Source organism: Rattus norvegicus, chromosome 1 (assembly GCF_021556685.1).
Source record: "Rattus norvegicus strain SHRSP/BbbUtx chromosome 1, alternate assembly SHRSP_T2T, whole genome shotgun sequence".
NCBI lineage: Eukaryota > Metazoa > Chordata > Mammalia > Rodentia > Muridae > Rattus > Rattus norvegicus.
Genome location: NC_141534.1, coordinates 108929490 through 108947500, shown reverse-complemented (window position 1 = coordinate 108947500; position 18011 = coordinate 108929490). Strand labels below are relative to the sequence as shown.

The window sequence follows — 18011 nt, the reverse complement described above, 5'->3', positions numbered from 1 at the left end:
TGTTGCTGTTGTTGCTGCTGCTGCTGCTGCTTTAGTTTTGTTTCGTTAAGACAGGGTCTCACTGTGTAACCCAGGCTGACCTAGAACTTGCTTTGTAGACCAGGCTGGACTTGACCTCACAGAGATCCACCTGCCTCTGCCTCCTGAGAGCTGACACTAAAGGAGTGCACCTCCATACCCAGCCTCATCTAGGTTTCCAGCAGACACCCTTTCTTCCTCAGTTTGTTCAAGTCTGCCTTGGGGTTGTTCATAGTCTTTAACACTAAGTTTTTGAGTTATGTATCTGTCATTTCAGCCTTTTTGTCATATTTATATTCAGTAACCAGGGACTTACGGTCACTTTAATATATCACACCATCTTAATTTCCATGTCCCTTGCATTTGTACCCTGAAACTTGAACTCCAAATTTAGACCATAGCTCCCCCTTGTGCTCTGTTTCATTACCTCTTTAGCAGTTAGTACTTTCTGCCCAAGTAGATCTGGAACCAAACAAAAAATCAACTTCCTGGATCCACACTGCTTGTCAGACTAGGCATTCACATCCAGTGGAGGTGCAAGGTACATTTTGGAGATGGCCATATAAAAATGTTTGATTTTTGTCTCCCAAGCCAAAAGGCCTGACTTTCCAATCTCTTTTAACATAATCCACCTCCTTGGCAATAGTGAGCAAGCTAGGAAATGCTGGGGACCCTTCCTGCAGCACATATTTCTGGGATGCGGAGTCTCTCTCTCTCTCTCTCTCTCTCTCTCTCTCTCTCCCTCCCTCCCTCTCTCTCTCTCTCTCTCTCTCTCTCTCTCTCTCTCTCTCTCTCTCTCTCTCTCTCTCTCTCTCTCTCTGAGACAGGGTTTCTCTATGTAACTCTATTTGTCCTGGAACTCACTCTGTAAACGACGCTGGTCTGGAACTCACAGAGATCTTCTGCCTCCCAAGTGTTGGGGTCAAAGGCGACACCACCAGCACCCGGGTGCAGACACATTCTTAAACCTTGTTTGTGCAGAGAAACAGCTTGTGGGGCTTTTCTCTTTTGATTGCAGCCCTACTCAGGCTGAGAGACTTGTGTCCCACCTCCTGCGTTTGTCTTTCCATGTTAGGGTCTATTGTTTCTTCTGTAAATCTAAAGTTCAGTATTTCTGGGTTTTTCCTTGTCTTGCTCTACTGTGTAGTGCTATTCTTCCTGCCTCTCTAGACTACTCACTGCTCCTGGCAACCTTGCAGCCGATCAATGGAAATGCAGAAAGGTCCCCAATAATTCACTCTCTTCCCCCATCTTCCTCATGGTGCAACACCTGTTCATTCACCACAGCATCTTCACAAGAGCTGAGAGAACTAGGCACAAGACTAGAGTATTTGGTTTTAGTGTTTTTTAAAAGACACCTCAGAAGCAGAAACGAAAAAGTTGCCTGTATCCCCACACTCCACACAGGAGAGAGAGAGAGAGAGAGAGAGAGAGAGAGAGAGAGAGAGAGAGAGAGAGAGAGAGAGAGAGCCTGCTGCTTCAAGAAAATAAAGTAAATTGAGTCCAGATCTTGGATTTAAAATCTGGTACCAGATATTTTATTATGACACCTAGCGCCAGTCAGAATCCCACATCTCTTTCCCCTATGCAAGTGGCCAAGAACTGAGCCTCTAGAACTACACTAGCCCAGGGCCAATGGCTGTCGCCCCCATCTCTGCCCCACTCATCATGACAGAAGACTCCACTCACTGGGAGATATGGCAGAAAAGTGAACAGAATATCAGACCCACTACAGTGAGGTCCAACACTAGACAGAGCTAAAACACCTCATCCGCTGACCTGCGTTTTCATACTGATTCTCTAACCCCGCCCTGGCATGCCACAGAGACTGTCCCCTAAAGGGACAGGTTTGGGTTTCACATACAGCAACAGCAGCCTTTGTCTGGACTCTGGTGGACCCTGAGATAGTACAGATTCCTTCATCCATTAGCTCTCTGGTGTAACTGACTTCAGCACACCCCACCATCCACCCAACCTCAGATGGCACATCGCTGATTAAAGTCCCAGCCACTGATATAAGACAAAGCAGAACCCTCAAGGTGTTGCCTTAGAATTCAGTGTGAGTTAGAAAACCTGGTGCTGGCCAGGGCCATATAGATGTCTGTTACCAGGACAAAGGCCATTGTGAAGCCTCTGGACCAATCCCCTTGCCAGACGGGAAGAAAAGCGTCCCACTGTTGGTTGATTCTGCCCTGTCCTGCATTGCCTTATCTGAGCATGCTATTTTTAACCACGAATTTATCTCAACAAAAGGAAGTCTGTAACAGACATATCTTGTTCCTCCCAAGTGCCACATAGTCTCTGTGGGCTTAGGGATATCGGTGTTTCCTACCACAACGCCCACCACACCCCTCTCCCAATCCCAGGCAGTACAGTAATAACTGAGAAAATAAAAGTCAAATCGACACCAAACCATTGTATGAGAGCTATTGGGACACTAGAGCGAGAAAGAGTGCTACAGTGACTGAGCACATGCTGGTGACCAGACGAGGTCCCTGCACCTAACACAGAACCAGCCTGAGACTTCTGTAAGCAAACTTCCGGTTAGGTGGTCCTCTGGCACCTTTTAACGCTACCTGTGAACTTAGGGCAAACCTGGGCTTGGAGCGCCGTCTAGTGGTGAAATAGTGACAACACCCCCAACAGCGAAATCACCACAAACCTCGAGTTTGGAAGCTCAGAGTAAATGAGCAAGCTCAGAATCTCTGGGTGGACAAAGTCAGATTGTGAGCACTAAATCTATAACCTACTGCTTGAATACGCAGATGGTATGCTTGCCTACACACTTAAGAGATTTCAAGGAGGCCCGAGGACAGTAGGTGCATTTAGCAAACAGAAACCTCAGCTTCAGTTCTCAGCACTTGAAAATAAGAGGTCATGACCTTCGCTAATGAACAAAATAAAGGAAGGGAAGTTCTGGGAAGATTATTCAGTTGGTAAAGTGCTTTCTGCACAAGCATGAGGCCCAGAATTCAAATATCTCGCATCTCACATAAAAGCCAGGCGTGGCACATACCGGTAAAGAAAGCAGAGACAGGAGGGTCCTTGGGGGCTTGCTGGCCAATTAGTCTGACGGAATTAGTGAGCTGTGGGCTCAGTGAGAAGCTCAGTCTTAAAAACTAAGCTATCGAGCAATTGAGAAAAACATCAATTTCTGCCCTGCCCCCACATGCGCACAGGGCGGGGGGGGAGGGTAGGCGGGGGAGGCACACGCGTTCGCGAACAGACACACACACACACACACACACACACACTGCCACACATATACACAAAAGGTCACACCTACTCCAACAAGGCCACACCCACTCCAGCAAGGCCACACCCACTCCAGAAAGGCCACACCTTCTAAGCGTGCCCCTCCCTGGGCCTAGTGTATACAAACCATCTCAGTACTAGAAGTCCTTCCTGGTGAGTTTAGGTGAATAAAAGATCTTAAATATTAAGAGTGAGAAAGTCCAGTCCTGACTTTTTCAGGTGACAAGGTCTTATATCAACAGCTCGAGGTCTACCAAAGACCACTAGAACTAATAAACAAACTCAGCAAAGTACAAAACCAACAGACCGGAACAATGTCGATATATGACAAGACCAGCCGGTCCTCTGCCATATCTGACAAAAATGCCAAGGAATGAATTCAACCGCGGATGAAAGACCTTTAAAATGGAAGGTCTGGTTAAGTGAATTGGAAAGGACATTTTAAACATAGAAAAGCAACCTAGATCAGAAGAATTGGTGTTGTTTAAATGTCCATGCTAGGGATTGGATGCAGCTCGGTGTTAGGGCGCATGCCTAAATATCCACACTACCCAAAAATGTCTGAAAATTCAGTGCAATCTTTACCAGAGCGTAGGGAATTGTGAGTTATCAAGATACCTACTGAGTTCATAACAGGAGAGACAGCTCAGCTGTCAAGAGTGCACACTGTTCTTGCAGAGGACCTGAGTCAGGCAGCCGAAAAATAACTATAATACTAGGGTCAGGTGATCCAACACACTGTCCTGGCCACAATAAGAAACTACATTCATGTGCACATGCTCCACACAGACAGAGTGTATACAGAATTTAAAACAAACAATTGTTTTAAAAGAAAGAAGACAAAAGATGGCAACACATAGTACAATCACAGTTAGTGAGACTGAGATAGAAAGATGAGCTCGAGGCCAACCTGGGCTACACAATGAGTGACTCTCAAAAAGAAAAAAGGAAAGGCCAGAAAACATATTGAAATAAATGATGGATAAAAACTCCCCTGCTCAGGGAAATGGGAGACATCAGTGTACAGAGAGTACAAAGGTCTCCAGTGAATTTCAGTACAAAGAAAGGATTGCCAAAGGGTAATGATCAGCCCATCAGCAAAGAAAAATTCAATGATTTTTAAAGGCATTATAAATGAAGAAATCCCAATAAGCCATCCACGAACTTCTTGGCAGAAACCCTAACAACCACACATAAAACACAGCATAAAACATTTAAATTACTGTAGTAAAAAGATAATTGGAGAGCCAGACTAGCATGCCAAGCATATCCGTCATTCATAAGTGATGCAGAAATAGAAAATTTCCTAGATAAACAAGGCAGACATAGTCCATGACCTCTTGGCTCACTTCACAGGAACTGCCAAAGGGAAGTTCTTCAAACTGAAAAAAAAAAAATCAATCATATAAGAAATACAAAAACCCCCAGCTCCGAAAAAAAAAAAAAGAACCAAAAAAGAAATACAAAAACACAGACTACAGAGCCCAGATATTAAAACAATGTAGGTCGTGGCAGTTAGCTGCTCCTCAGCTCCCTGAACTTCCTGGGAGAGGCATCTGTGGGCGTGTCTGTGAGAACATCTCCAGAGCGGTTTAACAAGGGAGGGAAGATTCACCCTGATTGTGGGTAACATCACCGGTTGTTTAAATGAGACCTGAGACTGGACTAAAAGCAAAGAAAGAATAAATCGCTCCTCTCTCTGCTTCCTGATTTAAGGCCCTGTGACCGGCCACCTCATGCTCCCTCTACCACCCCTTCCCAGCCATGGCAAACAAAGAGCTCATGACATCCCCTCAAACTAAAGAGCCCAAATAAACATTTCCATTTTTGAACTGCTTTTTTCAAGTGCTTTTATCACAGCAGAGATAAAAGTAACTAATCTAGGAAACAACACTGAAAATAACCCAGAACTGAAACTTTTTGTGTTAAATTTTCTAAGCCCAATACACAAATGAAAAGACATAATCATTATGGCTACGTTTCTCTTCGTGTTGTAACTGATACCTGACATAACGTTCTAAGTGGAAGATGGATCTCTTTTGGCTCATGGTTTCAGAGGATTTAGCCCCTGGTTGCCCAGCTCTGTGTTTCTGGTCCTACTGTGAACAGAGTGAACATGATGGCGGTGGAGCTCTATGGCAGGGGAGTTTCAAACGTTGGTGTATAATAAGCAAGGGGGAGCATACAGAGAGGACTCTAGAGATCTGTGACCCCAAGGAACACACTACCACTGACCTATTCTATTCAAGTGTGCCCCAAATTTCAACAACACGGGCATCATATGGAGCCCATGTTTAATGTATTGATTGTGTCTGTTCTCATCAGCTAATCTCTGGAGGTGACCTTACACGCATATCGAGAGATCTCCCAGGTGTTTCTTAACCTAATCAATTTTACAGTTAATCGAGATTAACTGTAACAAAGTCCACCCCTTCCCAACCCGACACCCCGAAACATCACTTCAAACCTCAACGTTTTACTGCTGAGCCTCAAATGACTTCAGTCTCTCTCACAATGAACAATCCACCCAGCCCTCTACCTAGTCCAACTGCTTTAGCAGATCCAACATAAAATTCAGACTTTCCTGAGACCCGAGATGTGCTTTCAGCCATGAACACCTATAAAAACTGTGTAATCCCATCAAACTGTGGCACAGAGTAAACATCGCCATCCCAACGGGGATAAGTGGAGGAATAGAGAGAATGGATCGCATCACAGTAAGAACAAAGCCCAGCAGGAAGCACACTGTGGCTCCGTGTCCAATATCTAGGGCATACGGTATCAGGATCCAAGCTCCAACAGACTTGGGCAGCTAAGCTCCTAAGTCTTGCGGTTTACAGCCCACTTGAAGGGAACCAAGCTCATTCTGAAGCTTCTTCCACTTGGTATCTGTGCCTTTCCTCTGCAGAATTCTTTAGCTGTGGCATCTCCAACATTGCCATTGTAGTTTAGGCTTTACCCTGAAGGTTCACTTATCACACTCTTGGGGGTTCCTCTGTAAAGATTGCCACCCTGATACACACGGCTAAACTTTCTAGCTTTCCTTTGGAATTTCAGTGGAAAATTCCATGATCCGGTAACTTTTGTGTTCTGGATGCACCACAAGAACAATGGCTATGTCTAGTACCAACTCAAGCAGTATCTGGACTCCCAAGGGTCGTGACTTCAATAGCCCCTGAGAAGCTCAGCCAATGAACCTAAGAAAGCATCTGCACTGTGTAAGAACGCCCTGGGGTCCCATCTGTCTCACAGAAAAGTCTTTCAAATTGGTGTACTAATTTGCACCCTTGAACATGCAATGGATAGAGTCTGGCCAGAGAATCTTGAAATACCCTCAGAAGTATTCCTGTTTATTGCCTTGGTATTTCTTGTTTGGTTGGTTTGGTCTGGTTAGGTTTGGTTTGGTTAGGTTGGATTTGGTTTGGTTTGGTGTAGTGTGGCTTTTTTGTTTGTTTATTATTGTTGTTGTTTGGTTTTTGTTTGTTGTTGTTGTTTTGGTTGGTTGGTTGGGGGTCTTTTTGTTTTTTTGGTTTTTGTTTTATTTTGTTTTTTTTTAGCCAACTCAATGCAAACCTAGACAAACCAAGAAAGAATTGAGAAGATGTCTCCATCAGACTGGATGGCAGGCAAGTCTGTAGGCATTTTCTTGACTAATGGTTGATGTAAAAGGGCCACACACTGTGGGCTGAGCAATCCTTGACTAGCGAACTAGTTAATTGTGGTTCCCCATGTGATGTAGAGCATCATGGTGGAATTCCGTGGTGGTTTTGAGCACCATATTGGTGGGTATAGTGTTGTACAGCATCACCCTGGGAGTGTGTAGCTATTTATAGCATGTTAGGCGTGTCTAGTGATGCAGGGCACCATGGGGAGATTTTGTAGTGGTGAAGGGCATCACAGTAGACCCTTGTAGCGATGTGAGGCGAGAGAGCCTTGATCAGCACCGCAGGAGACCAGGAATGAATATTAAAATGGCTCACATGGCATGATCAGAAGATGATTCCTTTCTCTGATTAAGTCTTGGGATTTTTCAGCCATGTTAAATGAGGATTCTACAAACCAAGTACATAAACTAAACATAGTCAACAAACTAAACGTAACTTGTTCCTCATGAAGTTACTGGCTCAATATAAGAGACAAATACCTCAACCCTGAAATTAGCCTTGAACATTTCTAAGCTGCCTAATAGGAAGTAAAAGATTTACTGGGTTTCCACTAACCTCCTTTTCTAGTCTGTTGGGACCATAGTAGAGGGAATCTCTTAGAGAGCATGAGGATGAAGCTGTGCATTCATTCCTGGGTGCCTGTCTGCATCCTCCTTTGGCCTGGAGGCCTCTGTGAATTCCTGGATTCATGGTTGCTTTTGTGAGATGAAAGAAAGAAAGAAAGAAAGAAAGAAAGAAAGAAAGAAAGAAAGAAAGAAAGAAAGAAAGAAAGAAAGAAAGGAGAGAGAGAGGAAGGAAGGAAGGAAGGAAGGAAGGAAGGAAGGAAGGAAGGAAGGAAAGAGGGAAGGAAAGAAGCTTCCAGATTTTGATTTTTTTTCTTCCTAGACAACTACTATTCCCTTCATGTTGTTAAATTCTTCCCATTCTTTCTTTACTTTGTTTAAGCTGGGTGGATCCTTTTATATATAGATAGACAGACAGATTTTTTAAATTTTATTTTTCTTGGATACTTTACATTTCAAGTGTTATACATTCCTTTCCCCCTCACACATGCCCCTCCCCCCTCCCCCCTGGTATATGAGGAGGCTTTTACTCCCACCCACTCCCACCTCAATGTCCTGGCATTCCCCTACAATGGGGAAACGGGCCTCCACAGGACCAAGGGCTTCTCCTCCTACTGATGCCCAACAATGCCTTCTTCTGACACATATGTGGCTGGACTCATGGGTCCCTCCATATGTAGTCATTGGTTGGTGGTTGAGTCCCTGGAAGCTCTGGTGGGGTTTGGTTGGTTGATATTGTTGTTCTTCCTATGGTTTTGCAAACATCTTCAGTTTCTTCAATCTTTTCTCTAACTCCTCCATTGGGGTCCCCTTGTTCAGTCCAATGGTTAGCTGCAAGCATCCTCATCTGTATCAGTAGGGCTCTAGCACAGCCTCTCAGGGGACACCCATATCATGCCTGTCTGCAAGCACTTCTTGGCATCAGCATAGACTAAGTTTGGTGGCTGCATATGGGATGGATTCCCAAGAGGGCAGTATCTGGATGACCTTTTCTTCAGTCCCTGCTCCACTCTTTATCCCTGTATCTCCTCCCGTGAGTATTTTGTTCCCTCTTCTAAGAATGAATGAAGCATCCACATTTTGGTCTTCCTTCTACTTGAGCTTCATATAATCTGTGAAATTTTTCTTAGGTATTCCAAGCTTTTGGTCTAATATCCACTTATCAGTGAGTGCATACCATGTGTGTTCTTTTGTGACTGGACTACCTCACTCAGGATTATATTTTCTAGTTCCATTCATTTGCCTTAGACTTCATGAAGTCATGGTTTTTAATAACTGAGTGATACTCCATTGTGTAGATGTACCACATTTTTGGTATCCATCCCTCTGTTGAAGGACATCTGGATTCTTTCCAGCTTCTGGCTATTATGAACATAGTGGAGCATGTGTCCTTGTTATATGTTGGAGCATCTTTTGGGTATATACCCAGAAGTAGCATAGCTGGATCCTCAGGTAGTACTATGTTCAATTTTCTGAGGAACCACCAGACTGATTTCCAAAGTGGTTGTACCAGCTTACAATCCCACCAACAATGTTCCTCTTTCTCCACATCCTCTCCAGCATCTGCTGTCACCTGAGTTTTTAATCTTAGCCATTCTGACTGGTGTGAGGTGGTATCTCAGGGTTGTTCTGATTTGCATTTCCCTGATGACTAAGGATGTTGAACATTTCCTTAGGTGCTTCTCAGTCATTTGATATTCCTTCAGTTGAGAATTCTTTGTTTAGCTCTGTACTCCATTTTTTCATAGGGTTATTTGATTCTCTGGAGTCTAACTTCTTGAGTTTTTGTACATATTAGATATTAGCCCTCTATCAGATGTAGGATTGGTAAAGACCTTTCCATAATCTGTTGGTTGCCATTTTATCCTTTGCCTTACAGAATCTTTAAAATCTTATGAGGTCCCATTTGTCGATTCTCGATCTTAGAGCAAAAACCAGTGGTGTTTTGTTCAGGAAATTTTCCCCTGTGCCTATGTCTTCGAGGCTCTTCCCCACTTTCTCTTCTATTAGTTTCAGTGTATCTGGTTTTATGTGGAAGTCTTTCATCCACTTGGACTTGAGCTTTGTACAAGAAAATAAGAATGGGCCAATTGCTTCACTCCTTCTTTAAATGAGGAAAAAGAATACCCTTGGCAGGGAAGGGAGAAGCAAAGATTAAAACAGAGACTTAAGGAACACCCATTCAGAGCCTGCCCCACATGTGGCCCATACATATACAGCCACCCAATTAGACAAGATGGATGAAGCAAAGAAGTACAGACCGACAGGAGCCGGATGTAGATCGCTCCTGAGAGACACAGCCAGAATACAGCAAATACAGAGGCGAATGCCAGCAGCAAACCACTGAACTGAGAATAGGTCCCCTATTGAAGGAATCAGAGAAAGAACTGGAAAGCTTGAAGGGGCTCGAGACCCCAAAAGTACAACAATGCCAAGCAACCAGAGCTTCCAGGGACTAAGCCACTACCTAAAGACTATACATGGACTGACCCTGGACTCTGACCCCATAGGTAGCAATGAATATCCTAGTAAGAGCACCAGTGGAAGGGGAAGCCCTGGGTCCTGCTAAGACTGAACCCCCAGTGAACTAGTCTATGGGGGGAGGGCGGCAATGGGGGGAGGGTTGGGAGGGGAACACCCATAAGGAAGGGGAGAGGGGAGGGGGATGTTTGCCCGGAAACCGGGAAAGGGAATAACACTCGAAATGTATATAAGAAATACTCAAGTTAATAAAAAAAATAAATAAATAACAAAAAAAAAAAGAATGGGCCAATTGCATTCTTCTACATGATGACCTCCAGTTGGACTAGCACCATTTGTTGAAAATGCTGTCTTTTTTCCATTGGATGGTTTTAGCTCCTTTGTCAAAGATCAAGTGACTACAGGTGTGTGGGTTCGTTTCTGGGTCTTCAATCCTATTCCATTGATCGACCTGCCTGTCTCTGTACCAATAGCATGCAGTTTTTATCAGAATTGCTCTATATGACAACTTGAGGTCATGGATGGTGATTCCTGAGTTTTTATACTTGAGAATAGTTTTCACTATCCTGGGTTTTTTGCTTTTCCAAATGAATTTGCAAATTGCTCTGTTTAATTCTATGAAGAATTGAGTTGGAGTTTTGATGGGGATTGCATTGAATCTGTAGATTGCTTTTGGCAAGGTGGCCTTTTTTACTTTATTAATCCTGCCAATCCATGAGCATGGGAGTTCTTCCCATCTGAGATCTTCAATTTCTTTCTTCAGAGACTTGTAGTTCTTGTCATACAGATCTTTCACTTGCTTTGTTATAGTCACACCAAGATATTTTATATTATTTGTGGCTATTGGGAAGGGTGTCGTTTCCCTAATTTCTTCCTCAACCTGTTTATCCTTTCAGTAGAGGAAGGCTACTGATTTGTTTGAGTTACTTTTAATATCCAGCCACTTTGCTGACATTGTTTATCAGCTGTAGTAGTTCTCTGGTGGAATTTTTGGGATCACTTAAGTATACTATCATATCATCTGCAAATAGTGATATTTTGACTTCTTCCTTTCCAATTTGTATCCCTTTGACCTCCTTTTGTTGTCTGATTACTCTGGCTAGGGCTTCCAGTACTATATTGAATAGAGAGAGAGAGAGTGGACAGCCTTGTCTAGTCCTTGATTTTAGTGGGATTGCTTCAAGTTTCTCTCCATCTAGTTTGATGTTGGCTACTGGTTTGTTGTATATTGCTTTTACTATGTTTAGGTATGGGACTTGAATTCCTGATCTTTCCAAGACTTTTATCATGAAGGAGTGTTGAATTTTGTCAAATGCTTTCTCAGCATCTAATGAAATAATCACGTGTTTTTCCCTTGAATTTCTTTTTTTATGTAAACAACAAAATATTTTAATGTTTCATGTCAGGAAGGGTATACCTGAATGACCGCCTGGTGACAGCATGGTCAATGCTTCAGGACAAGTCACAATTTTGTACTAACAATCAGTTCAACCACAGCTTGAAATGTAGTTTGTCCCAGCTGCAAAAACCACAGGACACCAATCATGAGTCTTACCCCCAGTACAGACTTTTATAAAACACACATGTAATTAGCACAATAAACACTCTCATGATGCACTCCAACATAGAGCACAGGAATACACGCTATGGAGTGCGGCCCTCATGTCTCCACAGGCAAGAGCTAAAGAATTAAACAGCAGCCTGTGATGTGACGGCAGGAGTTCAGAGCGCACCACTCTGCACGTGACTTACCCTATGCTGAGAACTGTCACCCTATCTAGTGGGTGGCAGGTACAGTCTCATAAACAGTGTTATCTCCTAAGAGCAGAGAGGTCAATGTGGATCTGAGTCATTGTTTACCTAGAAGGCATTACAAGTCAGCTCCATAGAAGGTGGGGATTGGCTTTGGGCTCCAGTGTAACAGTGCCCCTCAGACTCTTGCACACTCACACCCCTGTGCCCCAGGGAAGTGCAGTGCCAATGGCAGATATAAAAATAGGTTGCCGTGCTCTAGACACAGGGCGAGGGAACGTGAAGCAGAATTCCCAAATCCCACGAGTTCCATTCCCTCCTCTATCCCAGCACACCATGCTACAAGTTCAGAACCAGTCTGTAGTAAAGGCTCTGAAGCAGCGTCAAGCTTCGCATATGCCTGAGAAGAAGAGCTGGGCACAGCTGAGCTCTGGCTGCAGAGTTGGGAAGGATTTCCATATATTGAACCATCCCTGCATCCCTCGGATGAAGCCTACTTGATCATGATGGATGATCGTTTTGAAGTGTTCTTGGATTCGGTTTGCAAGAATCTTATTGAGTATTTTGGCTTCTATATTCATAAGGGAAATTGGTCTGAAGTTCTCTTTCTTTGTACGGTCTTTGTATGGTTTAGGTATAAGCCTAATTGTGGCCTCAAAGAAAAAATTGGGTAGCGTTCCTTCTGTTTCTATTTTGTGGAATAGTTTGGACAATATTGGTATGAGGTCTTCCATGAAGATCTGATAGAATTCTGCACAAAACACATCTGGTCCTGGGCTTTTTTTGGTTGGTAGACTTTTAATGACTGCTTCTATTTCTTTAGGGGTTATGGGACTATGTAGATGGTTTACCTGATCCTGATTTAACTTTGGTGCCTGGTATCTGTCTAAAAAATTGTCTATTTCATCCAGATTTTCCAGTATTTTTTTTAGTATAGGTTTTTGTAGTAGGGTCTGATAATTTTTTTTTAATTTCCTCAGTTTCTGTTGTTATGTCTCCCTTTTCATCTCTGATTTTGTTAATTTGGACACTGTCTCTCTGCCCTCTGATAAGTCTGGCTTTACCTATCCTGTTTTTTGATAACTTTTGGTTGAAATTCAATTTTATTTGGTATTAGAATGGCTACTCCAGCTTGTTTCTTGGGACCATTTGCTTGAAAAATTCTTTCCCAGCCTTTTACTCTGATGTAGGATCTGTCTTTGTCACTGAGGTGTGTTTCCTGTATGCAGCAAAATTCTGGGTCCTGTTTATGTATCCAGTCTGTTAGTCTATGTCTTTTTATTGGGGAACTGAGTCCATTGATGTTAAAAGATATTAAGGAATAGTGATTGTCTCCTGTTATTTTTGTTGTTAGAGGTGGGATTATGTTTGTGTGGCTTTTTCCTTTTGAGTTTGTTGCAGGGAAATTACTTTTTTGCTTTTTCCAGGGTGTAGTTTCTCTCCTTGTGTTGGAGTTTTCCATCTATTATCCTTTATAGGGCTGAATTTGTGGAAAGATATTGTGTAAATTTGTTTTTATCATGGAATATCTTGGTTTCTCCATCTATGTTAATTGAGAGTTTTGCTGTATATAGTAACCTGGGCTGGCATTTGTGTTCTCTTAGGGTCTGTATAACATCTTTCCAGGATCTTCTGGCTTTCATAGTCTCTGGTGAGAAGTCTGGTGTAATTCTGAGAGGTCTGCCTTTATATGTTACTTGACCTTTTTCCCTTACTGCTTTTAATATTCTTTCTTTGTTTTGTGCATTTGGTGTTTTGACTATTATGGGATAAGGGAAATTTCTTTTCTGGTCCAATCTATTTGGAGATTTGTAGGCTTCTTGTATGTTTATGGGTGTCTCTTTCTTTAGGTTAGGGAAGTTTTCTTCTATGATTTTTTGAAGATAATTACTGGTTCTTTGAACTGGGAGTCTTCACTCTCTTCTATACCTATTATCCTTAGGTTTGATCTTCTCCTTGAGTCTTGGGTTTCCTGGATGTTTGGGGTTAGGAGCTTTTTGCATTTTGCATTTTCTTTGATGGTTGTGTCAATGTTTGCTATGGTATCTTCTGCCCTGAGATTCTATCTTTTATCTCCTGTATTCTGTTGGTAACGCTTGTGTCTATGACTATGATCTCTTTCCTAGGTTTTCTATCTCCAGGGTTGTCTCCCTTTGTGCTTTCTTTATTGTTTCTATTTCTATTTTTAGATCCTGGATGGCTTTGTTCAATTCCTTCACCTGTTTGGTTGTGTTTTCCTGTAATTCTTTAAGGGATTTTTGTGTTTCCTCTTCAAGGGCTTCTACTTGTTTACTTGTGTTGTCCTGTGTTTCTTTAAGGAAGTTATTTATGTCCTTCTTAAAATCCTCTATCATCATCATAAGATGTGATTTTAAATCCAAATCTCGCTTTTCCTGTGTGTTGGGATTTGAAGCATTTGCTGTGGTGGGAGAACTGGGTTCTGATGATGCCACGTGGCCTTGGTTTCTGTTGCTTAGGTTCTTGTCCTTGCCTCTCACCATCTGACTGTCTCTGGTGTTAGCTGGTCTTGCTGTCTCTGACTGGAGCTTTTCCCTCCTGTGGGCCTGTAAGCCTGTGATCTTAGTAGTGAGAGGGCTCCTTGGAGACCAGCTCCCTCAGGGCAGATTTTGTGTCCAAGGGCTGTGGAAGAGCCCCAGCTCTGGGTGCAGACAGAGATCAGAAGGGTCCTGTCCTAGGCAGCCCTGTGGCTCCCACACCCCATGTCCTCCTGGCGGGCCTCTCCTTGGACAGTCAATGGAGAGAGCATGGGTCTTACCTGTGGGCTGTGGGATTAGGAGGGAGAGCACTCCTGGCAGACCAGCTCTCTGCCAGCAGGTTTTGAACCAGCTAGGTGGTTTCTTAATCTGCAGTATTGGCTGCCATCTCAAACCTAGCTTGGATATTTCTTCTCTGGCTTTTCTCCCCTCCACATATAATCAATAAACAGTGGTGATGGTTCTAAAGGTCTGCTCAAAAGTGAAGGGGTGGGGTTCTTAACAAGTTGTCTTCCCTCTGCCAGCCTGTACCACCTCCCCTGAAACACAAAAACCATTATTCCTATATGGCAAGGTAGGCCTGACAATTAATTAATAATTATTAAAAAAGTACCTTATAAATGTCATAAAAGCTCATAGTAAAACTCATCCCCTTATACAGTTAATATGTTGTGGAGTCTTCTTAAATCCAACATAAATCCAACATAACTCAAGTACCATGTCATACAGATGACAAAAATTTGTTGTGATCAAGCTGACTCTGGTCCGTCGGGGCCTCAGAACAGACCCAAGAGCTGAACTATGACCCTGAAGGAATGTTGCACAGCTTAGTTAAAGAATGAAACCTTAACGACGGGGAGCTAGATGGCCTATAGCATTGTCCAATCATATTTTGACACAAAGGGTTGAGCAAAGGAGTTTTCACCAATCCGGTTAGGAGTAAATTCCTGGGCCTGGGAATAGAAACTTAGTTTGACCCTGCCAGCAAGATGGAGAAGTCGCCCTTGAGAAGTCTGGGCTCAGGAAAAACTGTTACCTTACAAGTTGTCCCTAAGATGTCTGGACTCTGACAACTAGTTCCTTATACAGAAGCTGTTCAGCTATCGGGAAGTCCCCCAGTTCCCTCTAGGTCCTGGGACCTTGAATTTAGTTTCTCCCTGTGATCAAATGGAGTCCGAAAATGAAATGGTAGTTCTTAGAATAAGTTTCTTTCGCTTGTCCCCAACAAGTATGTGTTAGTAATATGTGTTTTTAATAAAAGGCGCGTTCATACAGAAGGACTCATGTCTTCTTTGTGTTCCCAGCTTCACCGGTACAGGGTTTATAAACCTAAACACCTCAGCCTCGACAATAGCAGTCACTACAACAAATCCAATGGACAAAACCATACCTGGAAGTTTCAACAGCAGGACCCTGATCCCAAATTTGTTGATCATCATCTCGGGACTGGTCGGGCTGACAGGAAACGCCATGGTGTTCTGGCTCCTGGGCTTCCGCTTAGCCAGGAATGCCTTCTCAGTCTACATCCTAAACTTGGCCCTGGCTGACTTCCTCTTCCTCCTCTGTCACATCATAGATTCCACGCTGCTCCTTCTCAAGTTTTCCTACCCCAACATTATCTTTCTCCCATGCTTTAACACCGTCATGATGGTCCCCTACATCGCAGGCCTGAGCATGCTCAGTGCCATCAGCACCGAGCGCTGCCTGTCTGTTGTGTGCCCCATCTGGTATCGCTGCCGCCGCCCAAAACACACTTCAACTGTCATGTGCTCTGCGATCTGGGTCCTGTCACTGTTGATCTGCATTCTGAATAGGTATTTCTGTGGCTTCTTAGATACCAAATACGAAAAGGACAACCGGTGTCTGGCATCGAACTTCTTTACTGCCGCGTGCCTGATATTTTTGTTTGTAGTCCTCTGTCTGTCCAGTCTGGCTCTGCTGGTCAGATTGTTCTGTGGCGCTGGGCGGATGAAGCTCACCAGATTGTACGCGACCATCATGCTGACCGTTTTGGTTTTTCTCCTCTGCGGGTTGCCCTTTGGCATCCACTGGTTCCTGTTAATCTGGATTAAGATTGATTATGGTAAATTTGCTTACGGTCTTTACCTGGCGGCACTCGTCCTGACTGCTGTTAACAGCTGTGCCAACCCCATCATTTACTTCTTCGTGGGCTCCTTCAGGCATCAGAAGCACCAGACCCTCAAAATGGTTCTCCAGAGGGCGCTGCAGGACACCCCTGAGACAGCGGAAAACACGGTGGAGATGTCAAGCAGCAAGGTGGAGCCGTGATGAAGGGCCTCTGCCTGGACCTCAGAGGTGGCTTTGGCGTGAGCACTGCCCTGCTGCACTTGACCACTGTCCACTCTCCTCTCAGTCTTGGGCCTCGACATGCCTCAGTGATCCACCATCCGCAGCTCTCCATTGACTTGGTTTTCCAACCTCTCCTGAGTAAAAGCATTAATCAGAAAGTATGGAGTCTCCATCCTTCTTGACGTAAATAAAAGTCTCATGCTAACTTCCTCTGAAGCTTTCTTGCTGTTTCTTTGCAACTTTCGCTGCCATAGAAATTGTCCAGGTCCAAAACCATGACTCTCTTGTCTATGATTGTTCTGTACCTAAATGTAAAGACAGGAGTCCCCTGGTTTCCTGTGAAACATCCTCAGGAGACAACGCCTTCAACAAAAATGCTTCACACCAATCCGGCCACAACACTCACCGTGCTGATAATGGCATAAGACTTACACGAAATTGACAAAGACAGGTGTAAGACCCAGACACCACACCACACTAACACTCTTAGGACCCTGTGGCTCAGCAGGAGAATCCCATGTCTCCAGCCAGCCAACCCCAGCATCGAGGAGTCCTCAAGTACCTGAGGATGTAGACTCTGTGAGTTCTAAATGATGAAGAGCAGCGAGACTATATTTCTGAGCTGATTAAATCATGGCCACCTTAGAGCTCCTGTCCATCCGTGGAAGCAGAAGCAGGTAACGGAGTTACAACATGTCACTGGTCTGATCTTATTCCATAAGAAATGTGGGCCTGCTTTCTGAACAAGGCTGTGAGATTTGACTTCACCGCAATCATGGCCTAAATAGAAGAGCCATATTGATTAAGAAAGACCTAGAAACGCATCCTCTCTACCTCTCTATAATCGAAATGAGCACATACTCTTTGCACTGGACTGGCGGCTGCCTGGCATTTGGAGGGACTGCTGTGACATGTTCTTTCCGTATGTGGAGATGGTGCATGTCAGGCACCAATATTACCGTAACAGTTTTGGCCATAGAAATAGATGTGATTTTTACCCCTAGTATCAGGTGCTCCCAGCAGTATAGAAAAGGTCTCCTTACACAAATCTGTCAGACAGATACAACTGACTCTGAATCCATCCAGGATGAAAAAAAACCATAGATATGTCAAAAGACAAGAGTATCTTGTTTATAAGATTTAGTTACAACTATGCGATTGAGGTGGGTAAACTGGGGACGATTTCCAGGGATGCTTGAAATCTGAATTGATGACTCTACAATTTTGACCGTCATATTAAACATTTTTGTGGCTGGTGTGGGAAGATAAACAGTCTAGACACAATAAAATGGAAGAAGGGATAATTCATTGCATCATTTTGTTAATAATAATAATAACAATAACAATAACAATAAACTTAAGATTCTTAACCAGAGAATGGTTACCAACACACACACACACACACACACACACACACACACACACACACACACACACACTTACTATCCTGGACCTCTGCCAGATACTTGATC

The 18011-nt window shown here is 43.6% G+C and overlaps 1 protein-coding gene across 1 annotated transcript in view; it reads left to right on the top strand.

The window, feature by feature from the left end:
* Mrgprx3 (MAS related GPR family member X3) overlaps window positions 1–16755 on the top strand; it is a 25382-nt gene extending 8627 nt beyond the window's left edge. The window contains 1 exon segment of the mRNA NM_145787.2: window positions 15534–16755. Within this exon segment, the coding sequence (NP_665730.2) occupies window positions 15534–16518 (985 nt within the window). The 3' untranslated portion in view covers window positions 16519–16755.
* The last annotated feature ends 1256 nt before the right edge of the window (window positions 16756–18011 follow it).